General features: G+C 33.0%; 1 protein-coding gene across 9 annotated transcripts in view; it reads left to right on the top strand.

Annotated features, from left to right (window-relative positions):
- MATR3 (matrin 3) overlaps window positions 1-23,584 on the top strand; it is a 38,738-nt gene extending 15,154 nt beyond the window's left edge. For 3 of the 9 annotated variants that reach the window (XM_065918657.1, XM_065918655.1, XM_065918658.1), the window contains 14 exons: window positions 7,427-8,518; window positions 13,332-13,393; window positions 14,457-14,498; window positions 14,822-14,934; window positions 15,182-15,234; window positions 15,670-15,795; window positions 16,315-16,440; window positions 16,626-16,793; window positions 17,563-17,694; window positions 18,355-18,398; window positions 18,530-18,905; window positions 20,317-20,683; window positions 21,143-21,264; window positions 22,360-23,584. In XM_065918657.1, coding sequence (XP_065774729.1) covers window positions 7,607-8,518; window positions 13,332-13,393; window positions 14,457-14,498; window positions 14,822-14,934; window positions 15,182-15,234; window positions 15,670-15,795; window positions 16,315-16,440; window positions 16,626-16,793; window positions 17,563-17,694; window positions 18,355-18,398; window positions 18,530-18,905; window positions 20,317-20,683; window positions 21,143-21,264; window positions 22,360-22,410 — 2,694 coding nt within the window. In that variant the 5' untranslated portion in view covers window positions 7,427-7,606 and the 3' untranslated portion in view covers window positions 22,411-23,584. The remainder of the gene's footprint in view (window positions 1-7,426; window positions 8,519-13,331; window positions 13,394-14,456; window positions 14,499-14,821; window positions 14,935-15,181; window positions 15,235-15,669; window positions 15,796-16,314; window positions 16,441-16,625; window positions 16,794-17,562; window positions 17,695-18,354; window positions 18,399-18,529; window positions 18,906-20,316; window positions 20,684-21,142; window positions 21,265-22,359) is intronic. The other 6 variants (XM_065918662.1, XM_065918663.1, XM_065918661.1 and 3 more) reach the window with 4 other exon arrangements.
- The last annotated feature ends 248 nt before the right edge of the window (window positions 23,585-23,832 follow it).

The following is a 23,832-nucleotide window of genomic DNA, read 5'->3' on the forward strand; positions in this document are numbered from 1 at the left end:
CAAATGTGACAAAAAGAAGTGCTTGTGTAAGATACTCTTGTTATTATTATGTTTAGGTACACAGGAACCTGAAGGCATTCTCACATAAAATTAATATTGATAGGATTAATAATTACGCTATGAACTGCAGTCATTAGCTGTTTATAAATGATCGAAATCAAAGAATTAATTGGACAATGGTTTGTTAAGTGGTGTTCTTAGCAAAACTTCTGGTTAAAAGTCCATGCTTTGTTTTTTTTTTTTTTTTTAAAAAAGGTCCATGCTTTGTTTTTATATACTGCTTTTAGTTAGAATTGCATTAAAATTGTCCCACATTGTGGCAGTAGCTTCTCAGTATACCTGACTGAGGTATTCATGGTTAGTGACGTGGAAGGGTTGTGGACAGTGTAGTTTTGCAATTTTTTTATATATGTGGTTTTTCCAAGGTTAACGCTGTCCATGAAGTTGCTTTAATTTAAAATTCCTAACTATGTAGTGGGTCTTATTGGAGCATTAGGTCAAGGAATGTTTGATAAAAGGTTTTTTTTTTTTTTTTTACATAAAAGGTTTTTAAATAGGAAAACTCTTTTAGTGGATAGTAAAAGATAAGAGCATAGAAGCCCAGTGGATTGAGATAACTGTGGATATGAAGCCTTTTAAAGTACTTTAGCTTTTGATTTGTTGCATATCGTATTGACCATAGAAGTTACATGATGAAGTGCTGTGTGGTCTCTCCTGACCCGAATATAATTTATTAGGTGGCAGGTCTGAATGGTTGCAGTACCTTTGATGTGTTGCAACCGCCATGAGATTGATTTTCCCAGTTGTAGGTCAAGCCCTGCTGCTGCTAAGTCACTTCAGTCGTGTCCGACTCTGTGCGACCCTGTAGACAGCAGCCCACCAGGCTCCCCCATCCTTGGGATTTTCCAGGAAAGAACACTGAAGTGGGTTGCCATTTCCTTCTCCAATGGTCAAGCCCTAATGTCTATCTAAAAAAGACTCAGGAGTCTCTGACATTGAAATTGCTATGTAGTAGCAATGAAAACTTAGGTGTAAATTTTTTGTTTAAAAATTTTAAAATTTATTTTAAATTTTTAATTTCAAGATTTTAAAAAACTATTCCAGAATTTAAGACTAATTAATATAAAAACTCGCTCTCTTTCTGGAAAGTTTTTTAAATGACAAATCTTTGCCTTTCTTTTATAGAGTACCAATAGCTTGTGGTTATTGGTGCCTGTCTTAAGGCAGAAACAGGTTAATAGGAGAACAAAGAGGGTTTCCATGGTGGGGGGTGGGATCATAGGTCTTCCCAGCTGTTGCCATTGGAATAGCTGCTGGGTAAGAAGAGCAAAGAGGAGGAGAATGTCAATAGAAGATGTCATGGTGAGCAGTAAATGCAAGTTGGAAAGGAGTCTATTGATAGTACAATCTCAGTAGGATCTTTGATTTGTAGTAGTAGTAGTGTTAGTCGTTCATTCTTGTCCGACTCTTGGCGACCCCATGGACTGTAGCCCTCCTCTGGTTACAGAATCTTCTGTCCATGGGATTCTCCAGGCAAGAATGGATTGCCATTACTTTCTCCAGGGGATCTTCCCAACCCAGGGATTGAACCCAGGTCTCCTGCATTGCTAGCAGATTCTTAACTGTCTGAGCTACAGGGAAGATCCATTGATTTGTAGTATCATTGGTTGTTAATGAAATAGATAATTCTCTGGTCTTTAAAGGTGATTTGTATGGGTTTTTCCCTCTGGAAATTACTAGGATATTAAACATCTCTCTTTGGTACACTGATAGAAGAAGAGCTTTTATAGCATATGTGAAAGTTTAAAGTTAAGTGTTTGAACACCTGACTCACAGAGTAGTTGGGAAAGGAACAGTAATAGCAAAGACAAGCATCTATACTTAAAACATTCTCACTGTGAAAAGGTGTGAAGCAATAGAACAATTTTAATGCTTAATTATGTCCCCTTATGTGGGTTATGATATTCTTGAGAAGCACAGTGGAGGAGGGAATTTTATACTGAAGCATCAGGAGACCAAGAAATACTCATTAACAGCATTCTTGGTAATGACCGGAAATTAGAAAGTCTAAATGTTCATTTTCTGAAAAACAGAGAAGTATGTATGCCATAGTGGTATCTATATAACAGTGAAAATGTAGTTTTAATTCATGTGTAAACTAGCTTTAAATAAGCGCTATATATATATATATATTAAGCCCATTTGTATAAAATTAAGAAAAGTAAAATTAACACTGAAAAGATACATGTCTGTTAAGTGGTAGGACTTAAAAACAAGAGACTCCATAAGGGAAGGAAGAATCATTGGAAATAGATATCTAAGGTTTTATTGAAGTTGTTTCTGACCTTTGGCATTTATATACACTGATTTGTAAAATACATGATGTGAGGGGGGGTGGGTTGGACCTTAAGAGAATTGCTAGTATTAAATGGAGAAAGGAGAGACACATTCTAGCTAACATGTTTGAATAAGTACTAAGCAGTCTGTATAATGGCTCATAAAATTAACTTTCTGTTAAGGTGTTGGCATGTGCCAGGAAATAGGTTTAGAGAGGTAGGATGCAACCAACATATATGAAAGGCATTGAAAACCATACTGTGGACTTCATGTGGTAAATAGTAGGGAGTAGTATGTTTTTGAACAGAGTAGAATGATGAGTGATGTTTTAGGTTTGTAGTCTTTTAAAGCTGACTTCTGACTTGGTAACAACCTTCAGGTTTTAAATCTGGCTTTGAATAGAATTGGATGAGACATTATAGTTGATACATGAAATAGTCCAGTACAAGTGAAAGGTGTTTATGTCTCTAGGTCAGTCCTTTTACTTCGTTTGTTTTCTCATTGGTTGTGAGGATCGGAGTGCATAAAGTAGATGATCACTGTGGTGCTTAGCATATGCCAGGCCCTGTGAAATGGATTTTATTTTTATTTCCATTTTACATACGAGGGGATAAACCCAGATGTTAAGTAATTTGCCCAGGCTCATGCAGCTATTCTGTGGAAGAGCTCGTTTTCAAATCCAGGCATTTGGGCTCTAAAAAAAATCTCAATTTATATCAAATCAAAGAGTTGTACAAATGTTTGTGGAAACCAAGAGAGCAGATCATGAAGCAGAGGGGAATATCATAAGGGTGCAGAATGATACCTGGAGGAAAACCACAGATTTGCTTTTAAGTTAGTGTCGTGGGTCAGATCAAGAGTCAAAATTGTCAGTTAAATGGAGTAACTTTCTTTCCTGTAGTATGAATTTACTTAAAGTCTCTAGGGAAAAAACTTAGGAAGAAGAAAAATGTTTCAAGTCTGAATAATAGGAATCTTTTCCATGGATTACCATGAAGATTTTTTAGCAACTGAATCTGCTGTTAACCTAAGGATTAAGAAGTGGGCTAGAAGTTGAATCCAGATCAGTAGTATGAATTGACACCAATAGTTTTAAAGCACTTCAGAATATTAATTCTTTTTTTTCAGACTTCTTGGGCATTGCACTTTATAGTTTTCTTTGTTGTGTGGTGAGGCACATTGGTGTATACAAAGTTAATAGAGCTAGATAAGCAACAATTATATATCACATAGCACAGGAAATAATAGCTGTTATCTTGTATTATCTTACAGTGGAGTGTAATATGCAAAAATAATGAATCCTGTGTTGTACACCTGAAGCTCATATAGTAGTATAAATCAGTTATACTTCAGTTTATTTAAAAAAAAAACCTTAAATGAAATACAAATTATAAAATAGGGTAGAAAAAGATATAGTGATGTAAGCTAACATTAAGATGAAAATTAATACTCTAAAATGGAAGCTATGTTGATAAGTTATAAAGCCATTATAAGGTTAATATGTGAGGAACTTTAAGGAATATTTACTTCAATTGAAGTACTCTGTACTTCATTTGGAGATTAATTAGTCAAGTACTTCTTTAAATTAGTGAACTGTCCCTGCCATCTGTTGGTGACATGGTTAGGACATTTTTAATGTATTGGTATTGTTGGTTGCTGTGTAGATTTGGCATATTTTTACATGAATAAGTTAAATCACAAAGGTGTTTGACCTTGATAGAGATGGGAAAATCTCAAAATTTCTTGCACCATTTGTGTTACAATTCAGAAGCTGTTTTCTAGCTGTTGTATGTTCAATTTTTATATGAGATTAAAAGGTTATTATGTCAACATGTGGATATTTCTTTCCTAAGTATCTCTGCATGCCTTTATGATTATACTATCTTAAAATCGGTTATTTTAAAAAGTGATTTATTTCACACAAAAAGTATAAAGATCCATATGGTGGTATTAGATACCTTTAAAACATAGTGTTTTGAAGTTCAGACTGAAGGTTTCTTCTATGTCATCTTTTAAAGAACTAAAGTATGCTTACCTCATTTTACTTCCTGCTAAGTAACCCTCTGAAATAATGAATATATAATAGACTAATAGATAATCTTTATTTTACACAGGAAATTTGGATACGGAACACTGTGTTCTCTGTGAATTTTGTGTGTGTTTAGCTTTCATTTGTTTTCTAAAATGTTTTAGTATTCCATTTCTTCTAATTTTTGAAGAAAATAAAGGATATCAGATTTGTGGAATGTGGGTGTTGAATATTATTAAGTGACGCTTATTTCTTAACCATACATATTCAGATGTTGAATGTGAAGCTAACATATTTAATAGAATTTATATCATGCACTTTGTTCATTGAGAATTTGAATATCAGACCATCAGACTATAGGTAGATGGCATTTGTGAAGCCTACTTAGTTTCTTTTTTTTTTTTTAAGTTTCTTTTCTAATGTTTTCTGATGGGGGAGGATGGAGACACTTTTTTGGGGGGGGCGGGGAGTGAAAGATTCTGTATTGTATAAAGTTAAATGGGTAAATCGGATTTTAACATTACATTTTAGATTAGTTATCTCAAAGGAACTATTTTCAAACTTTATTAACCTCTGTGAAAATGCAGCTTTATGGAGAAAAAACATACAGTAAAAGAAGCTAATCTTTTTTTAAAAAACACTTTAGTAACTTAGAAAATCTCTCAGTATTGTGATGGTTTCATAGTCAGTAGGTCTCACTTAGAGCCTTTAAAGTGCCTTGTTCATCTTATGTTCATTGACCAAAAATGAGATACTAAAGGAATTTTTTAATAAATGTTCTTGCATCAGTGCTATCTTGTCATATTTTCTCTTTATTTGTTCTAATAGACAATTTTTAAGAAATTTGTTTCAATCAAAAGTTTGACTTAAGTTCTTTTTCAGTACTACTGCTCTCATGTCTGTGTGGGACTGAAGTTGAAACTGAGTCACAGAAATATTAAAGTTAAATTACAAGTTGTCATGGGATTTACATGGTTGTCTTTCTCTTTTTCTTAGTTTTTCTGACATCCATTTTCTGTTTTGTCTTAAGGTTATCACCTTTTACCTTTACTTCTCTTAACCTTTCCTTTTTGCAACTCCACCATTCATATATGTTGCAAAGAAAAGTAATTGAGATCTCTGTAATTCAACTATCATTTCCTTAAAATATCAATGTTAAAAATTTACACATGATCATAATGCCATAGTATAATTTCCCTAAAGGGAAGGAATAGTTCTTTTGAAAGGCTGGCTTTTCAGCATACAAAGCTTTGACTCCCAAATGAAGGGCAAAGCTGTGATTAATAGTAACTTAGATATTTGAAATTTTGATTTCAAAACACCCTCTTAATAGTTTTGAGTTTTTGTTTTTAACAACTTATGAAAGCATAAGAGGGTGCTACAAATGTTTCAGCAGTATTTTAACCACCATTCTGTGTGGTATTTAAAAGTCATATCAGAGAATCCTTCATCCAATGATGTTCACTTAACTCTTATCTTTATTAATCTTAAGGTCTAAGTAGTTTACGTAATGGATCTCATCTGGAACTAGTTTCTTTGGTGTCTTTTCTCAAATTCATCTTTCTTGGTGTGCAAAAACATCTGTAATTCCAGTCACCTTTGATAGCATTTCTGTGTCTTTTTAACTTTGTTACATCTTTTTGTAAAATCTAACTAAGTCTTGCCTGCAACTTTTTTTTATACTTCTTCTACTGCTGTTTTTGTCCAATGTTTTCTTACTTTAATAGTCTGTCATTGGTGGAGTTGGTCCCATAATTGACTTGTAACTATTAATTATTGCCTGGTTTTTATGTTGATAAAGTTTAATGTTTTAAACTAAGTGCTTAGGTATGTGGGTGATCAAACTTATGAGTTAACTGAGCCTCTACATAGTAGAATTATGTAGCAAACAGTTTAAGACTTATTAAACTTCTGTGTGTAATTGTGATTATAAAATTGTTTCACCAGGGACAGTTATGTATGTTATTTAATACTTTACGAGATCGTTCATAAATGCTTTGTGAATTCTTTGTGAAATGTAAAAATTTTTGAGGTAAATAACAAAATAAAAATGAAAGTAATTTAGTTACTATCACATCTTGGAGGAAACACATCTTGAGGGATTGTATTCAGAATTTAAATTTTCTGGATGATGGGGCTATTCTTGTGAAAGAATCTGTGTTTACAGAAATCTGTGTAAGCAAGATCTTACTTCATTTTCACCTGTTTTGAGCTCTAGAGGTGTTATAGCTCTGAGCATTAAATGAATGTTCATGGCTACTACCTTGGGGAGTTTCACTTCTTTAAATCACCTATACTTCCTGTACTTGTGGTTTTTCTTGGGGAGTCTCCTATTTCTGTACTGACCATATTTGATTCTCCTTACCTTTTAAGATTAGAAATGAAATAAAGCAACTGCCTGATAGAGGATGCAGAATAAGGCAGTTAATTATTTGGCTTAAATTTGTGCAGAAATCTGTAAACTGTAGGAAGTCACTTATTTTTCTTCACATCTGTCTTTGCCTCAATTTGATTTTGCTACATAAAGATCTCAACTGTAGTGTTTGGTCTTAGATCTTTTTCTAGGTACTTGACACTTAAGCTTCGTTACTTGTGATTTTACTTGGTTCTTTCTGATAGTGTTAATAGGTCTCATTTTCTAAAACAATACAACTGATTCATCTTTGACTTGCTGACCTTGGTTTTTTTTGTTTTGTTTTTAGTCTTCTGGAACTTAAGCATCATATTCTAGGGTGTATTTTTCTTCTAAAAGAAGAGACCCATCTATATTTTTATTGAAATTTTGATATATTCAGACATCTGACCCTTCAATTGAAATGTTTTTAAATTCAGTATGAAATTCCCTTTAATAGTTAAACTTTAGCATGAAAGACTACTTTTTAAGTATATGCAAGCTCTGCATACATCTGAAATCTGTTTAAGTTATGTAATTCCTTGTAAGTTTGAGATCTTAAATGTTTTTTTTTTAAATCAACATGATGCGTAAGTTTTTTTTTTTCTAAAAAAAAAACGGCATCTACTTAAAGGGATTTATGACTAAAATTGCTTATTTTTCTACAGAGTTGTCTGCTGGTTCTCAGCTTGAAGAAGATTCTACAGTCCTTATTGATCCTTTTTCTTGGCGTTACCATTTTTTGAAGCAAAGTTAACCTAGTTTTCTAGTTGAGCTTTCTTTTTGGCCATCTTTAAAAAAAAAATTTTTTTTTTTAATCTATAAACTAGACAAGAGATAGTTCTACAATGTCCAAGTCATTCCAGCAGTCATCTCTCGGTAGGGACTCGCAGGGTCATGGGCGTGACCTGTCTGCAGCAGGAATAGGCCTTCTTGCTGCTGCTACCCAGTCTTTAAGTATGCCAGCATCTCTTGGAAGGATGAACCAGGGTACTGCACGCCTTGCTAGTTTAATGAATCTTGGAATGAGTTCTTCATTGAATCAACAAGGAGCTCATAGTGCACTGTCTTCTGCTAGTACTTCTTCCCATAATTTGCAGTCTATATTTAACATTGGAAGTAGAGGTCCGCTCCCTTTGTCTTCTCAACACCGTGGAGATGCAGACCAGGCCAGTAACATTTTGGCCAGCTTTGGTCTGTCTGCTAGAGACTTAGATGAACTGAGTCGTTATCCAGAGGACAAGATTACTCCTGAGAATTTGCCCCAAATCCTTCTGCAGCTTAAAAGGAGGAGAACTGAAGAAGGCCCTACATTGAGTTATGGTAGAGATGGCAGATCTGCTACACGGGAGCCACCATACAGAGTACCTAGGGACGATTGGGAAGAAAAAAGGCACTTTAGAAGAGATAGTTTTGATGATCGTGGTCCTAGTCTCAACCCAGTGCTTGATTATGACCATGGAAGTCGTTCTCAAGAATCTGGTTATTATGACAGAATGGATTATGAAGATGACAGATTAAGAGATGGAGAAAGGTGTAGGGATGATTCTTTTTTTGGTGAGACCTCGCATAACTATCATAAATTTGACAGTGAGTATGAGAGAATGGGACGTGGTCCTGGCCCCTTACAAGAGAGATCTCTCTTTGAGAAAAAGAGGGGCGCTCCTCCAAGTAGCAATATTGAAGACTTCCATGGACTCTTACCGAAGGGTTATCCCCATCTGTGCTCTATATGTGATTTGCCAGTTCATTCTAATAAGGTGAGTTAATGCAAAAGATACTTCTAATTTCTTTTACGTTGTAGTGCCTATTCTGTATTTACCTATATCTTGTATTCTGAATCTGTAGTCTGATGACATTGAGTTGATCAAGAATTTTTATACTTTTGAGAACACTTACTTTATTTGGAAGGTAATTGTTTTTGAGCATTTTAAACCAGGGCTTTACATTAATATAATCTGCATAGATTACTTCTGGCCACAAAGCTGTCATCCACTGGAATTATCTTGTTGGTTTTTGGCATCAATATGTTCTTCTTAATCGTATATTTAAGCAGGTTTTTTTGTCTGCTTTGTTGAACTGTTTTAAGTATTTTTCTGTTTTTTTGCAGTCAATGTGCTCTGCCATTCAGGATGCTAGATAATCAGCTCTCCATCTGTCTTAATTACTGATTCGTATGTAGTAAAGATACATTCTTGAACAATTCTCTTTTTTTCCTTATCTGTGGCTACAGGGAAAGAGTTAATGTAGAGCCCTGGTCTTTGTTTCAGTATATTTCATATTTTAGATTAGTTCATTCTTCTTTTTTAATTTCCCTTTAACACAAACTCTCATGCTGTAACTGAAATTTTTCATCATTTTTTTTTCTCCTTTTCCACAACTTTCTTAAACATACTTCAAAACTCACTTTTTATTATCCCATATTGCATCTATCCCTTTAGAGACTTGGGAAAATCACCTACTGCAGTATCCTGCTCTGTGTTCCTCATAAGCATATTCTTTTTCTGACTTAGACTTCTGGTATATTCATTTGAAGAAAAAAAATCTAATTCTCCTTTGCTTTAATTATCACATCTGGCAAAATGGGAACTTTTTCAAAATGCCCTTTTAAATATATTGTCCTTTCTCTTTCAACGTTTTCAATGCTAATCATTCGCACTGTTTTTTTCCCAAAGCAAAATACGGTGCAGTTGACTTAAAGTCAGCATTATAGCAGTCCACTAGCTTGATCTGTAATCTGATCATCCATTTTTCCTGATGTGCTGTACTTAATTGGAACATGTTGCTGCCATGAAACTGATTTGATGGTTGCTATTACAGGGTTTTTTCTTCACAGTAACATCTGGAAAGGTCATTTTCTTTTCATATCTATCCCTTTAAATGCATTTTTAAGTGAGTTGATTTTTGAGTAAACTAAATCATGTAAGTCATTAGAGATTTTGTTTTTAATCTTTTTAAAAGTCTTACCATTCAATCCGTTTTCTGTGTTTAGATCTCAATATTTTTGTCTCAGAAAATTAAGAGACTTCTTATATTGTTTGAATTTATAGAGTATTTTGAAAAATATCTTTTTAAAGAGTGATTTCTAGCTAAAAATACACGTATATATATAGTACAAAAGTCCTGAAGTAATAGTTTAAGTACACAAGGAATATTTTATTCTTCAATCCATGTCAAAATAATTTCAAATGGTAAATTTACATTCATAGATTAATTTTAATGTAAGACATGGAACCACAAACTCATAAAAGTTAGGGAATTATATTAGTAGGTATTTTGATGTTTTCTTTTTTCAGATTTATTGGATACACTTAGTATATCATGGAATTTAGTTTTTGTTCAGTATTCAACTTCAAGGTTTAGATCTGGTATGAAATGATTTAATGAAAAGATCCATTAAATTTTGGTGACTCCAAATATTTTCTGTTACTTCTTGCCTGCTTGCAGAAATGACAGTATGAGAAATATTCTCAGATAGGTTCTCTAAATTCCAAGGAAGATAGCTAGTTACAGTTTCTCAAATGAAAATGATCTTAAGGGACTTAATCTTTGCTACCGGAGTCATCATAAAATAAAAGCTGCTGTTGGAAGTCTCTCCATCCTGACTTTGAGCAGTAACTTAATGTTGCCACTTACATATAGGAAAACAATTCAGTAAAGGAACACAAAAGGAAATCAAGAAGGACATGAATCAGAAAAAGTTTCTGTTTTTGTATATTATTATTTTCTATCCAGATGTTACTACCTTCTAGTTCTTGAACAGTTAATAAATAATGATAGTAAATGGATCTAAATTGGCCAAAGAACATTTTTGAATATTTGAAACTTTGGATTCAAGAGTAAGGCACCTTACCTAGTAAAGAGATATTTTTAATCTGCAAAAATGCATGTACTCTAGCAAATTTAGAAACAGTTACTTTAGAGGCCCTTTGATTTTCAAAATTTGTAGTATTTGCAAATTGTACCAATTGTAAGAAGTTTTAACACCTGGATTCTCTTAATATAGTTACCTTAACATAGCTAATGTTTTCTAGGTGTCTTCATTATTGAAAAAATAAATGCTCACTTTTGGTAGGGATCTTTTTAATTTATAGCTGATATAGAATCACTGAGTTTAGAGAAAATTCTTGTGAAAGTAGATAATGAAAATTTTTAAAACATTTAATCCTGCTCTCTGGTATTGCTGCATAACTTGGAAAATCTGTTCTTTTCACCTAGTGGTAACATTAAATAACTTACATGATCAAAACTTCTTCTTACTATGAATAGTCTTTTAGGGGAAAAACATCTGACATTATTTTTGATATTTTAAGTAACTTTCAGTGATGATGTTGCTTTTATTTCTTTTTAGGTCATTTTAGAACGTCAAGTTGCTTTTCTACACAGCCTCAAACTTGCCTCAAAATTCCTTTCACTTAAAGAAAACTGGCCACTACAGCCCTTCTGCTGTCTTGTCACTTCAGTTCATGTTTTTCTTTTTAGTTTTCTAGAAGCCCTTAAGTTATTCTTAACTTCATTTTGCCATTCCACATGTGCTTTTCCAAATTATCCTTTCTTTATATAATTTAGGTATCTCAATGACATTAAGGTGAATGTAGTTTTTCCTGCAGAACTTCTGAATTCAAAAAGTGAATCCTTATTCTTTATTAATCTGAGTGTTGCCTCAATGTAGAATCCAAGGATACAGATTTTTTTAAAAAACCCATTATGGTAGAGCAGATTAATAATGGGTGGGTTTGGGAGGTATAACTGATTCTTTGATCTTGGTTTTCCTTCTAGTACTTTGTAAGACCAGCCACACTTTCAAAAGTTTGAACCCTTAAAGATCATGGGGGATGGGATATAAATAACTTCTGGTCTACTAGATAGCCTTACCATCTCCTATTAATTAGAAGCATGCCTAATAGGGTAACTTTTACTCCTCTCTGAACACACTGTTTCTCAAGGATATTTTAAATCTGAATAGTTTTCTTTAAGAAAATTCTTGGTTAACATATTTGTTTAATCCTGCTTCTGAATTTTGTGAACTTTGCCTGTGGTGCCTCTTGATTACAGCCATTTTTAAAGTGGCTTCCAGCAAGTCAGTGGTTTGTTGCTTTGCAAATAGAAAGTTTTTATACCCCAAACATTTGGTTATAGAGCCAGCTGGACAGATCTCTTCCAGTTCCTTAACTGTTAGCCGTAAAGACAGTCTAACTTTGAAAGATAGCTCCCCGAGTTCTTAGCAGTACCATTCTGTTGAAATGTTCCATTTTACCTCATTCACAGAATTTCAGTTAATTTTAGTAGGGCAAAGAAATGTGTGTAAACACTCAAGCTGTAGGTTTTTAAAAATTAGATTCCATTTATAAATTAACTTTTTAAAACTTCAGAATGGTATCTCTTGTAATTTAGTTCCTTTAATTCAGCTCTAAGTGAGACTCCCTCTTAAGGACTTTCTAATGTTTCAGGTAGTATGAGTCTTGGAAAAGTTGCCTTATTTTGTGAGAATTTGTGAAACAATAATACTTGTAAAGTGGGGATTGTAAAACAAGATAGTTTTATAAGCAGTGTAATAATAGTTGCTTTTCTTCCTTTTTAATTAAAAAGTTTCTTATTATTAGCACTTTTTATGTGCCCGGCAATGTTCCAATAAACAGGTTACCTTTATTATTCATTTACTTTCCACAAAACCCTAGAAAGATACTAAACCACAGTGTTTTTAAATAACTTGTACCAAGGATTCACATCTAGTTAGGTACCTTGGGAATTGAACCTAAGCAGTCTGGCAGCAAACCCTACTTTTCCTAACTCCTCTTCTTATATTGCCTAAAATGCTAATCATTTACATGTGGATTTTTAAAGAAAGGATAGTTGATTTGGATAAAGTAAAGGAAAAAGTAATCCCTTAAAAATTTAAAATAATCATAAATCAAATATTGAAGAAATAAAATGTTTTCCTTCCTAAAATTTAGAAATGGACATTCCTGAAATTTACTTATCTAATTTTGGGAGATACAATGGGAGCTTAGGTTTTTTGATAAATTGGGGAGTGTTTCCTAGAAAAGTCACTCCTGTTGAATCAGCTTCGCTTTCTGTGGCTATAGTACACTTGCAACATACCTCAAAGGCTGGATGAAATTAAAGATACTATTTTTAACTAATTATTCATACTTATACAGTATACATTTTCTTACAAAGTGATATAAGCATGGATATTTTATCAGTTCTGTGAAAGCAATTATAATAATATGTGAATAAAACTTCAGTTTTGTCTACAGCAGAAATTAATATGCCTACTGATCTCAAAGTCAGTTACTACTCTTCATCTTTATTAACTCTTATCTTTTCCCTGTCAGGTCTGTTAGTTTGTTAACCAAGTTACCAGTTTTTCCAAGAATGTGCATGGCGTATTTGAGGGCAGGATGAAGCTACAAGGATTCAGAGAAATGGTTTTAAATAAGTGTGATTAGTGAATGGTCAGGTGTTTAGTTTATGATAATTGCATATAGACATATAGATTAACATCCTAGAGTTTGAATGGTTGAAAAGAAATCTTAGTTTTGTTAATTCTACTAATTTACTTTGCTACAGGAGTGGAGTCAACATATCAATGGAGCAAGTCACAGTCGTCGATGCCAGCTTCTTCTTGAAATGTAGGAGTTTGAAATACCTTTAAAGCATCAGTTAACTATGTCAGAAAGAGCCATTGATTGGTTTCGGGGAATTCATCCTTTACTTGTAATATCCACATTGTTATTGCTGAATAGTTGACACTGTCCAACAATGTTTAGGTCTGGAATTATACATGGAATATTAGATGGAGTGGTAGTGGTACCTTGTTATTTGAAATTGAAAGAATTTTTAAGAGACCTAAAGATCGCCATTGATACATACAATAGATTCATAAGAGCATTTTCAGTAACAATATGTGCTCTAAGAATAAAGAAAGTATTTATTTTCCTTGAAGAAAAGGGGGAAGTTATACTAGAAGTAACAAATTTTCAAGCAAAACCCTTCAGGATGTAGTTTTTGCTTTTGAGACACTTGTGATGGAGTTTAAGCTGCTAGAATAGAATTTGTAAAGAATCTCCCTACCTAAACAACGTGAAACCCATTGTTCACTGGGGTGGCCATTTTCACATACACCGTGCTATGACTATCCTTTCTGTCTAGTGCCAGAACTCAGCTCTGCTCTTTGTTTTTAATATTGGAGGAAGAAAATATCTGTGGTCAATCTTTGTTTCCCTATATAACCCATATTTCCATTCCCTCATATAGCACTTATTGTCTTTGTGAATTAACAAATATAGGGAATGCCTGGAGGCTTAGTGGTTAGGACTCCATGCACTTTTTCAGTGCCATGGGCCAGGCAGGGTTCAATCTTTGGTCAGGGAACTAAGATCCCACAAGTCGTGTGACCCTTCCTGACATTCCCCCCCCCCCCAAAAAAAAACAAAACCAGATAAGGGAGTATTTTAATTGCAATTTACATTACTTAACATTTTTAAGCAGTACAGAACAAGTTAATTCTCCTTCATTTAGATTAATTTGAAATTTTCCTTTGGAAGTATCTGTATGACATGTTTTAAACTGTAATATTTCTAACACATACACTGCTGTATAACTTTACTAATAAATCTATTTTAAAGGCCAAACAAGGCTGCTTTGTGAAAAGAGCAGTTTTATTTTAAAGTTAATTTTCTGATCTTTTTAAAGCTACCCAGAATGGAATCCTGACACTGATACAGGACACACAATGTAAGTTAAATTTTTTAAGCTATTGTTTATAAAGGAGATCAATGTAAGGAATTCAGGTTAAAGTTTTCACATTTCATAACAATATTTTCTTAATTTCTTTAATATGAGTTTGTTAAAAGTCACCATGGGTGAAATAGTTTTTAGAAACTATTTTATGTAGTAATTTTTATTTTTTTATTATAGATTTTCCCCTAGTTACTTCATGCATAAATGCCCCCAAATATTGAAATCATAGTCACACAAGGAGTGTTTAGCAGTAAATTTTAGTTACTTTTGATGGACCTCTTTCTCATACTTGGTATTTTATATTTTCACATTCCCAGGGGTGATCCATTCATGTTGCAGCAATCTACAAACCCAGCACCGGGAATTCTGGGACCTCCACCCCCATCATTTCATCTTGGGGGACCAGCAGTTGGACCAAGAGGAAATCTGGGTGATTATGAAATTCATGTTACCTTTCCCTAAGAGCTTTTATCATAAAGATTAAATGCAATGATTTTAGGCAAAAGAAGTGTCATTGAAATGTAACTCAAAGATGACATTTCATGAGAACATATGATACTCATATATTTGTAATGTCCTTTTGCTGTTAGAGAGATGTCTGGTTTTCATTTAAAATAGCCTGGTTAGGGCAAGTATACTTAAATTTAAGACTGAAAATATTTTTTTTCCCCATAAAGGTGCTGGAAATGGAAACCTGCAAGGACCAAGACACATGCAGAAAGGCAGAGTGGTCAGTAATAAAGCTCATGCGTTTACTGTATTAGCTGTATTTATTAGTTCTTTGGGGAAACGTAATTTGACTTGAATCCTTGCTAATTAAATCTGTTGTAGTCCTTATTATAAAAAGATTTCTTTAGTTTGAAAACCAGTAGGCTTTATATGTGGTTCTGATAAGAGTTAAAACTTGGTTTTCATATGTCCACAGTCTAGAGATTTCACCTTGATTCTAAGTTAAGTTTACCATCTAATTATATAACAGTAGTTGATTTAAATATCAGTGCAGCCACTCTTTTCTGAAACTATGAGGCTTGTCCCAGTGATATATTTTAAATACTTGCTTAATTTGTTCTGATTGACTGTAGATTATAAAAGATTTAATATCTTACTGTTTTGTGTTGCTTCTAAAGAAATTTATTTACTAACTTGGTTTTTTACTAATGAATAGGAAACTAGCCGAGTTGTTCACATCATGGATTTCCAGCGAGGGAAAAACTTGAGATATCAACTATTACAACTGGTGGAACCATTTGGAGTTATTTCAAATCATCTTATTCTAAATAAAATTAATGAGGTATGAGTTAAGTGTGTAGTATTTTTTCATCACTAAAGTATATCCTAAAGAGAATACATTATTTTGTATTAGAAAAAAGAATGTTAGCTTAAGTCATCAATGTGGGATGTAATGATGGAAAGGGCCAATAGTTGAGCTAATCAGTAATAAATTCTAGTACTAATAGATTGTTAGTAACTTTAGAAATTGGGATTCTTAAGCAGTTACATTGTCTTTATTATACTACTGCTATAGTAAGAACTATAGAAACATAATTATTTGGAAAAACATTTGAAACTTTTACCCAAATGGTGCCAAATTATTGTTTCAAATTCAGTAGGCGTAATAAATGATAGTGTCATGAAAGTAATAGTCTGAGATGATCTTTAATAAAATAGGAAATTAGAGATTTTATTTTTCTCTCAGGTTCTTGAAAATAGAAATATCTATTTAATGATTAAATATTTTTGGAAAGACTTTCGACAGTGTGGAATTGGGTTGTTTTTTGGAAGTGTTAATATATATATTTTTCAATTTTAGGCATTTATTGAAATGGCAACCACAGAAGATGCTCAGGCTGCAGTGGATTATTATACAACCACCCCAGCATTAGTATTTGGCAAGCCAGTGAGAGTTCATTTATCCCAGAAGTATAAGAGAATAAAGGTAATAATCCCTATTTTTCCAGATTGGTATCACCAGTTATTTAATGTATTCATTTTACTATTTACTAACTTACAGCTATTTAAAATTGTTGCTAATATCTAGGGTAATCTTGACTAATAATTATGGCATACTTACTAACATTTGATTTTCTCTGGTTTTTTTTTTTCCCCTCCTGTGTATTAAAGAAACCTGAAGGGAAGCCAGACCAGAAGTTTGATCAAAAACAAGAGCTTGGACGGGTGATACATCTCAGCAACTTACCTCATTCTGGCTATTCTGACAGTGCTGTCCTCAAGCTTGCTGAGCCTTATGGGAAAATAAAGAATTATATACTGATGAGGATGAAAAGTCAGGTAATATACATGTAGAAGTTTTGAAAAAGATTATTTCTCAAAGTTTTTTAAGTTTTTGTTTTATAACATTCTCATTTTTAGTGAGGGGGGTAGGGGAGTAATTTGGTGGCCAATCCAAGTGGATTGGTTCTTTCTTATCATAAAGTCAAATAGTAGATATTCAAGAATATTGAGAAAATAAAGTGGAACGTAAAGATCTTTTTCTCTAGTTTATTATTATTATTTCCAGAGTTTGCTTCCAAAGATCTTCCTTTGTGTATATAAGTATACTTTCCCCCTTTACTTCAAATGGGATTATATTAAACTTACTTTCCACTTCACACAGGATTCCATTGAGTAAACTGTGATGAATTTAATTTCTTTAATTAATGGATATTAGAAATGCTAGTTTTTTGGCTGTGCCATTAATGCTGCTGTGGATTTTGTGGCGTGTGAATTTATGCATATAATTGAAGGATACAATTTCAGAATTGAAGTTGTGGATCTTGATACTTGCTTTCTTTTCTTTGACAGTACCAAATGCTCTTCAAAAAATAATACTCGTATACTAGCATTGTAAGAGCTTTATAAACACTGGATATTACAGACTTTTCAAAATTATGTGAATTTAATTAATAGATGGATTAAGTTATTTCATATTTATATTTCATTTTTAAAATTAATGGTAATTAGAGCATCTTTTCTTTGTTAACCTTTTTGTAGCTTCATGAGTATCCTTCCACACTTTTCCTTTTTAATTAATTTTTTGTTCTTTTTTTTCTTGCCCCAGGCCTTTATTGAGATGGAGACCAGAGAAGATGCAATGGCAATGGTTGACCACTGTTTGAAAAAGGCCCTTTGGTTTCAAGGGAGATGTGTAAAAGTTGATCTGTCTGAAAAATACAAAAAATTGGTACTCAGGGTATGTAGTGTTTGATTCAGGTTCTTTATAAAGCTTATTTTCATGCTTTTCAAGCCATGACATTTTTATTAACATTTTTACATGCTGAGAATATGGGATTTAGGAACTTCCCTGGTGGTGTGGGGGACACAGGTTTAATCCCTGATCTGGGAAGATCCCTTCTGTGCACAACTACTGAGCCGCGCTCTAGCCATGCTCTGTAACAGTGAGAGGTCCAAGCACTTCAACGAAGAGTAGCCCCGCTCACTGCAACTGGAGAAAGCCAGAGCGCAGCAACAAAGACCCAGCATGACCAGAAATAAGTAAATAATTAATACATATATAGGATTTAGTTATTGAACAAGAGAGTAATCTTTTCTCTTTTTCTGGTCTTCATTAATACAGAAGTTTTTAAACTGATGTCTGTATAAAGTATCTTTGTTTTTATCTGTTTTAAGGTTTTATTTGAAAAACTTTGTCAACAAACTTACTATTCACTTCCCTTGAAATGTTGGTTGTAATGAATTAATAACTTTAGGGCAGCTTACAGTCCTAGGTATGGTTTAAATAAGGTTAGTTGATATATAAAGGATGGTCATTGTTTATTAGTTCACTGGATAGTTAAATACTCTACGAAATCTAATAATACATTTATGTAACTGGCAAAATTTTGTCTTTTAGATTCCCAACAGAGGCATTGACTTACTCAAAAAAGATAAATCCCGGTAATTCATTTTGTGTGTGTGTGTGTCTCTGTATACACTAGTATGTATATTTGTTTTCCAACTCAGTAGAAAAAAACACTATTTGTTTTCCAACTCAGTAGAATTAATTCAGGTGTATGTTTTGGTTTCAGGAAAAGATCTTATTCTCCAGATGGCAAAGAATCTCCAAGTGATAAGAAATCCAAAACAGATGGTTCCCAGAAGACTGAAAGTACTGCTGAAGGTAAAGAACAAGAAGAGAAGTCAGGTGAAGATGGTGAAAAAGATACAAAGGATGACCAGGCAGAACAAGAGCCTAACATGCTTCTTGAATCTGAAGATGAGCTACTTGTAGATGAAGAGGAAGCAGCAGCACTGCTAGAAAGTGGCAGTTCAGTGGGAGATGAAACAGATCTTGCTAATTTAGGGGATGTGGCATCTGATGGGAAAAAAGACCCTTCAGACAAAGCTGTGAAAAAAGACGCAAATGCCAGTGCTTCTGGAGCTGCAAAGAAAAAGCTTAAAAAGGTAAAAGAAGGTTTTATGTTGACTTGTTTCAGTAGAAAACTAGATCAGTGTTTCAAATTATTTATCTTAGGGTCACATTTAATAGAATTAGTCACTTATATTAGGAAGAAATAGATAGGAATCACTAAAAAAAATTGAAATCTAAACTCTGCAATACATAGGTTGAATAGGACTAAACTGCAGTAGGAAAATGTCAGTTCCCAAAGAGAACTTTAGTGACAAAGAAGAAAGACTTAAAGTTATATATGATTCTGTTTGGTAGTGGTAGTGTGTAATTAGTAGTAGGCAGCCTTTATATTATAGTCCAGCTTGTTTTTTTAAACATGGGGTATGGATTTTACAGTAAGTTAACTGACCTGACCCAAGGGTGACTGACCCAGGACACTTAAAACATTATGTCAAAAATGATAGAACTTAAGGAATTTTCCTATTATAGAAATAAAACCTTGATTAGATACTTAATAGGTTTTAAAACATTTTTTCCTAGAACACATGTCACATATTAAAGTAAGGCAAATAGCAATATAAAAATACATACATGGTAAAAGAATAGTAAATCAGAAGACCCATGGTGTACTTGACTATCTCCATTAAAGATTAGAGCATTACAATGCCTTTAGAACCCTATAAGGTAAATGTCTTGAAATGAGATTATTATAATCCTCTTTCATTCATTCCTTCTAAGATATACTCAGCTACCAGAAAACTTAGTATTTACCTCTAAATTTTGATGGCTTGGTCAAATAAGTTAGCCTTGAGGTTCTTTTTCTGGCTGAAATAGATGATAGTTATGTAGTACTATGTGCTCTTAAGAGCTGATAATTATTGAGCATTTATTATGTGCCATCAATTTTCCTAATCTCTTTGTGTGTGCTACTTAACTGGTTCTTACAATAACCTTAGGCCACAGATGCTTGCTTTCCATATTTCATGAATGAGGAAATTGAGTCATGTTAAAATTAAGTAGATTGTGGTCATACTGCTTATAAGTGGCAGAGCCAAAAATTAAGCAGTTATGTTCCAGAGCTTGATTTTTAAACCACAGTGATAAAAAGCGTTGCACCATGAGATACCTTCTTTGAAGGACATCATTCAACATATTGATACTTCATGAAATCAGCTCTCTGATTATCTTACAGCATAATAAGTCTCAAAGTAGAGTATAAATGTCCTCATATTTATTTTCTGCTCTTTTATAAGGGAAGCCTTCGATTACTTAGTTTTAAAACAAGCTAAGTTTTTTTTTTTTTTTATTAAGACTAGTAAATTTGGGGGGAGAGAAAGAAAAGACACTTCTTTTTTTTTTTTGAGAAAATGAAGGCAAAGACGCTATCCCTTTCCCTTCAAGTAAAGCAAATGGAAGGGATACTGCAGGATAATTGTTGCAGAGTAAATTTGTCTTTCTTAACAGCGTCGTTTCCCAGGGAATATGGAAGGTTTTGTCACTCTAGATGAGGTTGGTGATGAGGAAGATTCGGAACTTCAGAAACTTCGTAAATCGGGCATGGCATTTAAATCTGGTGACAAAAATGATGATGGTTTGGTTGAAATTAAGGTGGACAAGATCGAGGAACTTGACCAAGAAAATGAAGCAGCGTTGGAAAATGGAATTAAAAATGAGGAAAATACAGAGCCAGGTGCTGAATCTGCTGAGAATGCTGATGATCCCAACAAAGATACAAGTGAAAACGCAGATGGCCAAAGTGATGAAAACAAGGAGGACTATACAATCCCAGATGAGTATAGAATTGGACCATATCAACCCAATGTTCCTGTTGGTGAGATTTAAGGCTTTGTTATTCCCCCTCACCCTCCCCAAACTCTTACTATAAGATATTTTTAAATTGGTCTTACATAAACTCTGATAACATGAAGTTCTATGTAGAACAATTTGTAAATCTTACTTGAAGCATTCTTTTTTCCTCTTTTCGTTACCATTCCATAATATGTTCTTTTTTCTCCTCATAAAATTTTCTGAGAATTTCACATTGCTTTTTGTTTTGTTCACCGTTCTATTTCAACATTTTTAAGAGAACTATTAGGTGTGGGCCCTTAAACATCAATTAAATACAAGCTATTAACGATGTCATGGTTTTTGCTTTGTTTTAGCGTAGGCTATATTGGACATGTCACAATTGTTAACTCATTCAAATTATATTGACAGGAAAAAAAGATTTGAGAACACTATTAAAACCTTCAGTTTACTGAATTTGTAAGAATGTATGTTTGTGTTCTAGGTATAGACTATGTGATACCTAAAACAGGGTTTTACTGTAAGCTGTGTTCACTCTTTTATACAAATGAAGAAGTTGCAAAGAATACTCATTGCAGCAGCCTTCCTCATTATCAGAAATTAAAGGTAAGGCTGAATCTAAAAGAGGAGAGTTCTTTTGTGAAAACTAACAAGTCACGTAAGTTTATGGACCAGTACCATCTGTGGACCCAGCACGCTTTATCCTGATAACATTCTCTATTGATGGGCCTTGAGCAGTTTGATGAACTCTGAAAACATCTGCTAAACCTCTTTCTAGAATATACTCTTAACTAAATGATAATTCAGTAATTTCAAAATTTATAGATTTAAACATTACAAATTCTGTTGTATAATTAAGAGTTATTTGAGTATTCTCAAATGATTATTAGACTGTAATTTCTCTAATTTGGAAAATACTGGAGGCCTGAAAGTCAAGTGAAATACTACAAAGCCTTTTTCAACTTTAAAGTGCCATATCCCTTTATACTTAATGATTTTTATATTGACTTTAAATTATTATTTCATTAATAATGACACTTCAGTGAAGTTTTATGACCAAAAGGATATACAGGTAAAAGGAAAAATTAATAAAGCACAACATAATAAAGAATAACAATTTTCTGTTTGGATATTTCAAAGTTTGGTGTTTTAGTTAGTGGCTTAAGGACCAAGTATTGAAATAGATGAGGAAGAACTTGAAAGTAGGAGTTAAAAAAGATGATACTGATTTATAATATAAAGCTACTAGAGTATTAAGAACTATTAAGAATTATTTTAATTTAAGAATTATTTTCAGTGGTAGCAGAAATTTAATAATATTTTGTCCTTTTGTCTTAGAAGAAGGGGCATTGAATTAAATACATGTCATTTAACTAATCTTAAGTTCTTGGGGGTAGCAGCAGTTATTCTATGTGCGTATTTTGGTCTTTGTTTTCTCATCTTTGTAAGTTAGTCTTAATTGCACATTGAAGTAACTTTTTCATATTTTACTGTTTCTTTTCCCATGCCTTACTGTGGTGTCCAGTTTAGTTTTATACCTGCTTGATAAGAATAACTGGATCGTACAGATATTGACAAGGTTATAGTTAAATTAGACTGAGGTCCCTAAACTTCAATTAGAACATTTTGTTTTGTAGTTAATCCATTTGTTATGTTTCACTAAGGTGACTTAATCCTTGTAACTTTTTCTTTTCTTTTCAGAAATTTCTGAATAAATTGGCAGAGGAACGCAGGCAGAAGAAGGAAGTTTGAGATGTGCAAGAAGCTTAATGATTTCAAAGAAAATAATGGTTCTTTGTTTTTAAATGTTAACCTTTTTTAAATACAATACTGATAGTTAGAAGAAAACTATTGTACTCTTTTGTTTTAGTGGAAAAATAATAGATAATAGATGTCTGTTCATGTGTTAAGTGTTATAGCAAAAATACATATACGGTTAAGTTAATGAAGAATTGTTTTTGTTTTATCAAAATGGTAACAGACAGAAGTACTTTGTAGAGACTGACTTCGTATGCTAAAGACACTTGCACCACTAAGAAGGATATGTAGAAGCATTCAGAGAGATGAAATTGAGTAGTTCCAAGCTTCAAAGATATGTCAAAACTTTTGATTCCATTCAATAAAGAACAAAACCAATTGTATTTTTATTACTTTCATCTGAAACATTCCACGTTTTAATCTGAGCCTTGCAGACTTTTCATTTGGAGTTTGAAGCATTTTTGGTTTTGTTTCATTTTTGGAGAACTTCACTAATGTGAGATTGGTAATTAAAATGCAGGTGCAGTTTTCTTTCAATGTCATGTTGTTGTTTAGGTAATAAGAAATATTAAGTAATTGGCTTTAGATTTTGTAATTTTTTTCCCGAAGTTCCTGCTAGATTTCATATTCTAGAAGTCAATGTATTTTCAGTGAAATGTAAAAATATTCCCCTTCTCTTTGACCAGTATTAATTTCTTGAGATCTTATTGCTTGTCACTTGAATCCTGTAGCTGTCATACATCATCTGGTATAAGCAACATTTGATTTTTGAAGTGTGTAGACCATCTCTTTGTATTTTCAAGATGTAATTTTACATTTCTGCATTTTAAAAACAGTTTGGCCATAATCTTAGACGCACGCTTCTAATTCATATACTTGCATATGTGACCTTTGTGAACAGAAATTTGCATGTATAATCTGTGTTTACTTGTAACTTTCTGGTTATATACTGCTTATATCTGTGGATTCAAGTTTCTTAAGTGAGTACCAATAAAAAACAAAAACTTAGGCCATGTTCATTGGTTATACATGTTTGAGGTGTTAACCAATATATTTGTCACAGTTGTGGTTTTTATTTACTGTTACACTTTCTTGCATGCTTTAACAAATTATTCCATTTTTAATCTAGAGTGTTCTAAAAACTACTACTAAAAATCTGAGTTTTAAAGCTTTTGGTGCTGGTGGATTTCTTGTTCCTGTTACATAACTAAAAATAAAAATTGGACTAGTTACAGTTTTTTCAGACCTTAGGAGTTCAAAATGCTAAGGGTGACAAACGACAAAAGCTCATCATGTTTAGACATGTCTAAGTGTTAACAATAAACTTGGAAATAACATGGAATAACAAGAATTAGTTCTATCAGCCTTTCAAAATATGTTGGGATAATTGATTTAAAAGATTATTGTCAAGCAAAT

Source organism: Muntiacus reevesi, chromosome 1, assembly GCF_963930625.1.
Source record: "Muntiacus reevesi chromosome 1, mMunRee1.1, whole genome shotgun sequence".
Taxonomy (NCBI): Eukaryota; Metazoa; Chordata; class Mammalia; order Artiodactyla; family Cervidae; genus Muntiacus; species Muntiacus reevesi.